We start from the raw sequence: 10,063 nt of genomic DNA, 5'->3' as shown, positions 1-10,063 counted from the left end.
GATTTACTTTTTAATAAATCTATATCATATAAATTTTTGTTAGTTTCGAGTTGAGACATAGTTATTGAAATAAATACCACGATACTCGAAATAAAATTCAAACTTACATTTCGTTAAATATCGATATTTTGATTGCAACGCAACCATTGTCAGTAACTTAATTTATTTAAATAGATATTAAAAAAATTCTTTACAAAGTTAAAAATAAATATGTAAAACATTACCAAAAATTAGTACACTAACACAAAAATAAAATACAAAAATTATCGGGAAAACCCGAGGGAAACCCACGTGATACTTTTTGTATTTTGTGTTAATCAATCCAAATCAAAATATCATGAATACCACAAAGCACGGTATATTATATACTCAACCAAATATTTAAAAGAATAGTTTATTGAAATAAATACCACGATACTCGAAATAAAATTGTATATTAAGAAATTATATTTCAAAAATACAATTAAACAAGTGAAAACAAACAATTGACTTAGTTAATTGTTGAAATACCATGTATAGACAGTACAGTAGAGTAATAAATTATAATCTGTGTACTAGATTACAATTTTAAGCTAAAATAAGTATTTCAAAAAAATTTTGGGACACTTTTTCCGGCTTATTCACTGTATTAGTAAGTGTTGTTTATCGTAGATTCGTATTAAAAACTCTAGATAGAGTACCTCTTAGCCCGAAAATCCACATTCCAAATTGTTTTTGATTGGTTTCTCTCCATTATGATTTCGTTTATGTGTAACTAAACTACTTTTATCAGCAAATGTTTTATTACAAATATCACACAAAAATGGTTTCTCCCCGCTATGAATTCGTTTATGCCTAACTAAAACGTTTGATCTATTAAATGATTTATCACAAAAATCACATTCAAATGGTTTCTCCCCGGTATGAATAAGTTCATGTTTACCTAAATTACCTTTATCGGTAAATGTTTTATTACAAATATCACATGAAAATGGTTTCTCCCCGCTATGAATTCGTTTATGGATAGTTAAATGTGCTTGACTATTAAATGATTTATTACAAATATCACATAAAAATGGTTTTTCTCCACTGTGATGTCGTTTATGTCGAACTAAATTACTTTTATCAGTAAATGTTTTGTTACAAACATCACATGAAAATGGTTTCTCCCCAGTATGAATTCGTTTATGCCCAACTAAAATATTTGCTCTATTAAATGATTTATAACAAATATTACATGAAAATGGTTTTTCTCCACTGTGAATTCGTTTATGTTGACCTAAACTGTGTTGAGTAGTAAATGTTTTATTACAAATATCACATGTAACTGGTTTTTCTCCACTGTGAGTCCATTGATGTTTAACCAAGCTTACTTTCTGAGTAAAAGTTTTATTACAAATATCGCACGAGAATGGTTTTTCTTCGCTGTGAGTCCATTTATGTGTATCCAAGCTAATTTTCTGAGTAAATGCTTTATTACAAATATCACACGTGAATGGTTTATCTCCGTTGTGAATCAATTTATGCTTAATCAAACTAATTTCTTGAGTAAAAGCTTTATTACAAATATCACAAGTAAATGGTTTTTCACCACTGTGGATCCGCTCATGATTTACTAAATGATTTTTCTGATTAAATTTTTTACCGCAAGTATCACATGAATATAATTTTTTTCTAGTATTTATCCGCTGTGATTCTAAAACACTTTCATCGACTAATATTTCATTTTTAAAAATCACTTCTGTGTTTGGTTCGCCATTGTCATGAACTTCTTCATATTTAACTATTTGTCCCATTGTATCATAATTGATGTCTTCTGGAAATTCATTTTTAATTCGTCCATCTTGCACTGTATCACTGTCAATCCCTTGTAACATTTCAACTTTAATATATTCTATAGTTGATTGTTTTTCAAGTTTAATACTTTCGTTGTTAATTGTAGATAAATGTTCGTCATTTTCACTAATTTGTTCACTTTTCACATTAATACCATTGCTGTTGATGTTTGGTATTTCTTCCATTGTGACGCTGTAGCTGCCTTCTAGTATTTCATTTTTAAATAGGGTTTTTCATTTACAAAATGATTCTTTTTTGTTTCGGACTATTTTCAATCAAGTAAAGACATATCTTATATCTTCTATCCTTGTCAAAAAGCGCTGCTTGAGAAAGATAAAATATATTTAACTTCCTTAGGTTGAATAGTTTTTTGACAACTGTCCGAAACAAAAGCAAATCGATGAAAAGGTCTATTGCCCATCTTGCGTTTTAATACTGCTTGTATTTTCTAGTAATATTTTTTCGTTAATCGCGATTTCTGTATTTAATAGGGAATATTCATGAATTTTTTTTATATTTTTAATTCATAATTTACACCGTTATAACAAAGTAAAAAATATATACTGCTTAAAAATGCTGTATATAAGTGTAAAAAAATATTTAAAATACAGAATAATTTTGAGATATTTTAACCCAGTTTTTTGGCACTCTCTTTTTATGACGTATAAGTACGTGAACTGTCAAATGTTGACAATTCAATGTATAATTTACACTTTAAAAAAATGAATTTACACACATGAATGCACATGACTATTAAGTTTTTTAATAAAAAGCCGTAGAATAGTATAATTTAATGAAATACCATATAAAATGTAAGTAATTAATATCATACAGTATGTCAACAAATTTGACAAGCCCGTCCTATGATGTCACGTCCGTATAAAAATTTGAATTTCCGTTTTAGAAATTTTTAAATGCCCTCACTGAATTTGTACTTTTATTAATTAATTTTAAGTAATTAAAAAGATATTAATTAATAAAATAATGGTTTAGTTGAAATGTCCAGTCATTAAAGTTACGGAAGAAAATTATTTGAACCAAATTTAAATTTCATGAATATTCCCTATTTTTGTCTCTTCAGAAGATAACAACACTAGTTGATAAAATAAGGCATTTGAGATCGGAATATAATAGTACCATTCCGATTATTACGGGACAGGGTAAGTTTCTGAGAAAACGGCTATAACAGACTTATATGTACACGTTGCAAGTTTTTCCTGGATTAATTGTTTTATATACTTTTTCTCAGTATTTTGTGGAGTTAAAAAAAAATTAAACAAAAAAGTTAAATTTGATTTTTACTTTATTAAACTTAAAAATAAACTTAACATATCAAAAATTGCATTATTTTACGGCAGCATCGAACTTCATATCTTTTGAAGAAAATAAATTTTCAAATTTTCTGAAACAAAGTCTGTGAAAAAATTTCACTTTAAAACAATGACAATCCACGAAGCATCATGAACAATGAATGGATAAACTTGCATTTTCCAAAATTATACTTACGATTTCATTTTCAGGGCTAGAATAAATTTTTATTAATTTAAAAGTACATTTAAATCAACTTTTTCTGTAATTTTTAAATGATGGGAAACAGGTTAAATTTTCTTTATGAAGGCATTTTCACATGTTAAATTTTCTTTAGAATTAAGTTTTAGGTGATTTTTAGGAAATACGGGATTTAAAGGTTTCTTTCAAAATCATACATACTGTTAATATTATACTTCTGGAAGAAATTTCTAGGATTCAAGGGTTCTGTTTCATTTTCTCTATTTTTTCGTAACCTTTTTTAGTGTGCAGTAATAATAATAATACAACAAAAGAAGGGTACCGCAATGTGATCCCTAGCAACTAGACCAAAGGGATCTCTGTACCCCCCTCCTTGAGAACAACCTGTCACCCAAAAGCGAGAAATCTCCGGATGAAAGGTGTTATTTGAAGTAAGCCGAGGCCAGACGCCACACAGAAAGCCCACAGCTTTTCCTTCGAAATTTCCACCACCCTTCTCAACTATGATCAAGAGAGCTTCAGGCGAGCACAATCGAATGACCTGGCGCTGTGGTTGTACACAGTTTGCCATTCCTTGATTCGGTAAATTACGAAGCATCTTTCCATGGAAACTACAAGCTCAGATGAAAGAGGCGTTTGAGACAATCTCTCTCGCGTCAACGAGTCTGCTGCTTCATTCCCTTTAACGCCAGAGCAGGGTGTAGTAAAATAAATAAAATCATTTTTTGTTTTAAATGTGCCAAAAAAGTATCCAATTTCCAGGATTCATGAATTCTGTTTCATTTTTTCTATCTTTTTGTAACCTTTTTTTTTTAGTGTGTAGTAAAATAAATATGTTTATATCGCTTCTCGAAAACCCTAGAGATTATATTATGCCAAAAAATTAATTTACAGAAAAAAAATGTAATTTTTATTTAACAAAATCAAAAAATAATTCATTGGAAATCATAATCTAATTATACAAATTCGATAATTGTTCTCTCTAGTAATAAAAAGAATTTATAATATAATCTTCTATTCTTATCAAAAAGTAAGTATTTGTAGTAACACAATTTTCAATTCTTATCAGCTTACATACTATTTTTCTTAAAAATATAATTAATTAATTATAAATACCACCTCAATCGCGCTTTTGTACCACTTTACGAATGTTAATGACGACCATCTGTTTCCATTTCTTCATCGTCATGCATATGGGCTGCAAAAATAAATGCATTATAATGAAAACAAGTGAAAACAAACAATTGACTGAGTTAATTGTTGAAATACCATGTATAGACAGTGTAGATTACTCACATTACACATACATACCTGCCACACATACGCGCCCTCGCGGGTAAACAGTGATATATATTTACGAAAAAAGGTTTCAAACAAAAGTTGTTTATTTTTTTATAAGGAATATTTTTTATACTTAAACTTTTGTCCTATATCTAACGGTTTACAAGATGGGCCCTACGGACCCAAGATCCAATTGGCCTATGTTGCTCATTTACGAACTCAGCCTCACTTTTTACGTTCTTAGCACGCTATAAAAATTTCAACTTGATATCTTTTTTTGCTTTTGAATTATCGTGATGACAGACGGACAGTCGACAGACAGACACACGGAAATGGACTAATTAGATGATTTTATGAACACCTAACCAAAATTTTTTTCGTAGCATCAATATTTTTAAGCGTTACAAACTTGGGACTAAACTTAATATACCATGTATATTTCATATACATAAAAATAAAAGCGAGCACTTCTAAAGGGACAACATCTACTTTTTGGGTAGTGGGGGCGTTAATTAAAACTTTAGAAACTCATATTTGTAATACTCTGATATACTCAGTAGTAGTCAGTGGGAAATAGGGCTCTATCCTCTAAGAGACGTTGACCACGATGCATGCTTGTCAATTTCACAATTCTTTAAAATAATAGTAGAAGATGAGCAGAACAGGCTTAGTTACTCGGAGGATAGAGAACACGAGACACTATCTGTCTTATTTTGTCGGAACAGCTTCTATTTACAAAAACTGATCATATAGGACTATTAATTAAATATGTAAACTTCACTTACATCCATTAGAATGACTTGGACCACCATTTCGATGATGATGTCCCATATCCGGTATGTGTCCTGCTTGTAATTGTTGACTAAGTCTTTCAACTTCGTCTAAAGATGTGGCCTTACCAATAGCATCACGAATTTTCCATAATTCTTGTTTCGAATGACCTTAAGGAAAAAAACACTAGTTTAAATAATAGACCCATAAAAAATATTTGCATTAGATGTAACTTTAATAAATGGTAAAAGCCTTTTTTTCAAAGCTCTGACCCAATTCAAAACCTTGAATTTTTTTTAATATTGATAAATGGTGATATTGATAAAATAAGTAATCTGGTAGTCTAAATAGACCTTTTTCATGAAAAACAAAAATGCTTTTTGATAATTTTTTATTAAAATATAGGTCGAATAGAGCCTGTAACTCAAAAATTAGGCATTTTTAACAATAAAAACACTATGAAAAAAATTGTTAAAAAGTCACAATATTTGAAATATTTTAAATCGATTTTTTTTTTTTTGCTCCACCGCACACGTGATCTGTGATGTCAATCCGACAAGCAATGATAATAAAACAGTGTCAACAGTTGAATTAATATATCATTATTATCAAGTTTAAATGACGTCAAACCAACCTTCGTGTAACATCGTGTGTTTCCGGATCGTTTTCGCCAATTTGAATTTTAATGATTTTCATTGTCTGTTTCTCGGTCATATGGCTTCAAAAAAATCAGGGGAAAAAAATTAGCCCATTTATCAAGACATTTACTTTCATTTAAAAAAAAAAAAGAAAAAAAAATGTGAAAAAGGTCTATTGAAACTAATCAAAACGGGTCAGATTGCTGTTATACTAAGTACAAATTATAGACAGTTGGAGGGATTGCAACTCCCAGTTATCAATAATAAAATGTATAAATATTAGAAAAAAAATGAGCTTTAGTATTATCAGGGAGTTTATTATTCTCGAGCCTTAGGCTAGGGTAGCCTACGAGAAAAATTTCTGGTACTCAAGAGGTTTTCTACAAATCTTTAAAGTTACATCCTGTCTACATAATCATTACCTTTGTTGGCATCAGATATATTAATATTAGCAGAAATTTTCGCTTTTTTAGATATTTCTTTTAGTAATTCTTTGCCTTTTTTACTCTTAAATAATGTATTTGCTTCTTCCCGTTCTTTTTGCCGTATTTTACAAAAATCTAATAATGTGACTTGTGGCAATTTAAATGCAATATATAAACGATAATGGGCTTTGGCTGTGATTGGATTGTGGAGTAAACTTAATGTTGTTAATTTTGTTAACGGAATTAATGGATCAATGTCACATAATTCTTCAATTTGATTTCCAGTTAATATCAAACTTTCTAGGTTTGGTATACATTCTTCTAAGCCTTCAGCAATGCGTCTAAACAAACATGTTAAAAAATTATATTAAATTTATAATTTCAGTTTTAATTAAATTTATCTATTTCGACTATTTTTAGATAGTCAGGTCGCATTCAATCCAGAATAGTCTATGAATATACTTCGAAAAACTGAATTGCCTGGCACTGAATAACACAGTCAAAAAGAATGAAGCAGCGGACTCGTTTGCACAAGAGGGATCGTCACAAATTCCCCTTTCAACTGAGCTCGTCATTCTCATGGCAAGATGTTCCGTTATTTACCGAATCAAAGTGTGGCTACGAGAAACACATCTTAATTACTGGGTCTTTGGGCAGGGCATGCGACAGGCCAAACTGTGTATAAATTGTGGGACTCTTGGCAGGACACTATCGATTGAATTACCACAATAAAAACGTGGGAATCTCTACTAATCCCACTTGTAGCGCTTGTATGGAGGATGATGAAACCTCCGCAAGTGTTGTTTGCACCTACAGAAATTTGCAGGGTGTCAGTTTCAGAATGTTTGGGCCCGAAACCTTGGATCCATCAATCTGTGGACTTTCGTGGCGTCTAACCACGACAGAATCCTTTAGCTTCATCAGCTTAAAATAGCATCTCTTACCCATTGGTCTACGTGTCAGGGACTCATTTGCGGTACCCCTTATAATTTATTATTATTTCTTCTATTTCGATTAGCTGAGCTATTTTTTAAGTTAATTTTTAAGCACAAGAGGAAACTCATGATCAGCACAGAGTGTAAAGAAAACCATCAATGGCCATTTGGTTTTAAGTTTATTTTTCAACTAGTTGTTTATTTTTTGATAAGGAAGATTTTTTACATTTAAACTTTTGTTCTATCTCTAACGGTTTACAAGATGGGTCCTATGGACTCATAGGTCAGGGCCCAATTGACCTATGTTGCTCATTTACAAACTTGAACTCACTTTTTACGTCCTGAGTGCGCTGTATTTCAGCTTGATAGCTTTTTTCGTTTTTGAGTTATCGTGTTGGCAGACAGACGGACAGGCGGACAGACAACCGAAAATGGACTAATTAGGTGATTTTATAAACACCTATACCAAAATTTTGTTCATAGCATTAATATTTTTAAGCGTTACAAACTTGGGACTAAACTTAGTATACCTTACATATTATATATATTCTTGGTATAAAAACATTTAATATTATTTTTGTAACTTCATTCATTGCACTATTGGGTTCTATAAAACAAGAGATAAAATGGGCTTCCAGTTTTTCTCATATTTATGTTTAATTTGTTTTGAAATCAAATACGCTGATAATTTTTTGTGCGCATGATAAAAACAAATAACGTTTAATTAAGCGTCGTATTGCTTACCGTTTTCAAAAACCAAAATTCCCTTAACTAAAACCAATACTTACACAATTCGATTATTATTCATTAATAAGCATTTCAAACGCTTTAAATATGGAAAATTATCCAATTTTCTTATATCATTATCGGAAAAATCCAATGTATCAAACTGATCTAATGTGGCACCCAAATTCTCGATTTGTGGTATTTTATAACCTAAAAAACATAACGCAAAAAAATTAAAATTTTTATTAAATCATTGTTTGAAAATAAATACCTCTTAAATCTAATTCCCGGTCTCGTACAGGATTTATATATTGCATGGATTGTGTTATTAATTCTGATGTTAATTTCACCATTTTGTAGGTTAAGTTTTATTTAACTCGTTTTATGAAGTAAATTTTGAACAAATCAAGTTTTATTGATATAATTCAACTCAAACTAAAGAAATCCAATAATGATTGGATGTTATGTATACTTTAATGGCTTATTTTCGAGATTTTACGATTAAATACGTTTTATTAGTAGAAAACACTTTTTGTAGCGTTCAAAAGATTCGAAGTTTGACCGATTATATTCAGTTTTTAGTAGAAGTTCAATGTGGTCTTCCCGAAAATCTGCGTGTGGTCTGCCCTAAACAAAAAGGTAATCAATTTTTAAAATGAAAAGGTCTATGATAATGTTCTACAGGTTTTATTACCGTATCTATAAATTTAACATCGATAGAGCTTCCGTGCTTTTTATACCGAACCCAACGTATCAATGCAGTAATAGGGAATATTCATGAAATTTAAATTTGGTTCAAATATTTTTCTTCCGTAACTTTAATAACTGGACATTTCAACTAAACCATTATTTTAGTAATTAATATCTTTTTAATTACTTAAAATTAATTAATAAAAGTACAAATTCAGTGAGGGCATTTAAAAATTTCTAAAACGGAAATTCAAATTTTTATACGGACGTGACATCATAGTACGGGCTTGTCAAATTTGTTGACATACTGTATGATTTTATTTACTTACATTTTATGTGGTATTTCATTAAATTATACTATTCTACGGCTTTTTATTAGAAAACTTAATAATAACGAGTGTAAATTCTGTGTTGTAGATTCATTTTTTTAAAGTGTAAATTATACATTGAACTGTCACCAAATAACAGATCACGTACTTATACGTCATCAACAGAGAGCGCCAAAAAACTGCGTTTAAATATCTCAAAATTTTAATGTATTTTAAATAATTCAATGTGTTGAGATTTACTTTGTGGAATTCCATGATAAGAATAAAACAACAAATGTAATATTTGTATATATAAATTTATTTGCATAATCCACTTTTTTTTAAAAAATTTTTCAAAGAAAAATTAAATTGTTGTGTATACATTCGATCACTTGGATCATCTTCAGAACATATATGTTCTGAAGATGATCCAAGTGATCGAATGTATACACAACAATTTAATTTTTCTTTGAAAAATTTTTTAAAAAAAAGTGGATTATGCAAATAAATTTATATATACAAATATTACATTTGTTGTTTTATTCGTATTTTAAATATTTGTTTACACTTAAATACAGCATTTTTAAGCAGTATTTATATTTTTTACTTTGTTATAACGGTGTAAACAATGAATTAAAAATATAAAAAAATACATGAATATTTCCTATTTACATTATCAGAAAGATATTGGTCATGCCTTTAGTTCATATCCACGCCGTTTTTTAGTACATATATGATGGGGGCGCTTTTAAGAACATGAATAGTTGCGGAATTATTTAAAATTAGATTATTCATAATTATATCTAATAAAATAATAAAATAGAGTTTTTTTTTTAATTGAGAATTTTCATTATTTTAAGGATTTTTTATGCAAATTAACCAATTTGAAATTCTTTGTTTTTTTTGCATACGCTCCAAATAAATACTTCGCCTTCTTTCATAAAAATTACAGGCACCATGAATTT

General features: G+C 29.4%; 2 protein-coding genes across 2 annotated transcripts; both read right to left on the bottom strand.

The window, feature by feature from the left end:
- Window positions 1-560: 560 nt before the first annotated feature.
- LOC123306108 (zinc finger protein 271) lies at window positions 561-2,034 on the bottom strand. The gene has a single exon (XM_044887989.1). It carries the CDS (start codon window positions 1,998-2,000, stop codon window positions 684-686), a length of 1,317 nt encoding a protein of 438 aa, XP_044743924.1. The 5' UTR covers window positions 2,001-2,034; the 3' UTR covers window positions 561-683.
- Window positions 2,035-3,386: 1,352 nt separating this feature from the next.
- Window positions 3,387-8,649, bottom strand: LOC123306110 (probable U2 small nuclear ribonucleoprotein A'). Its single transcript, XM_044887991.1, has 5 exons — window positions 8,372-8,649; window positions 8,163-8,310; window positions 6,437-6,780; window positions 5,391-5,546; window positions 3,387-4,522 (listed from the first exon to the last, which is right to left on the bottom strand). Exons 1-5 carry the CDS (start codon window positions 8,451-8,453, stop codon window positions 4,476-4,478), a joined length of 777 nt encoding a protein of 258 aa, XP_044743926.1. The 5' UTR covers window positions 8,454-8,649; the 3' UTR covers window positions 3,387-4,475.
- Window positions 8,650-10,063: the final 1,414 nt, after the last annotated feature.

Source organism: Chrysoperla carnea, chromosome 1 (genome assembly GCF_905475395.1).
Source record: "Chrysoperla carnea chromosome 1, inChrCarn1.1, whole genome shotgun sequence".
Taxonomy (NCBI): domain Eukaryota; kingdom Metazoa; phylum Arthropoda; class Insecta; order Neuroptera; family Chrysopidae; genus Chrysoperla; species Chrysoperla carnea.
This window is presented reverse-complemented; position numbering and strand designations above follow the sequence as displayed.

Coding starts and splice junctions, on each gene's coding strand:
- LOC123306108 (XM_044887989.1), bottom strand. CDS start 2,000: ATGGAAGAAATACCAAACATCAACAGCAATGGTATTAATGTGAAAAGT.
- LOC123306110 (XM_044887991.1), bottom strand. CDS start 8,453: ATGGTGAAATTAACATCAGAATTAATAACACAATCCATGCAATATATA. Junction 8,311..8,371: donor CCGGGAATTAGATTTAAGAG/GTATTTATTTTC, acceptor TATGTTTTTTAG/GTTATAAAATACCACAAATC. Junction 4,523..5,390: donor TCCAAGTCATTCTAATGGAT/GTAAGTGAAGTT, acceptor TTATTTTTGCAG/CCCATATGCATGACGATGAA.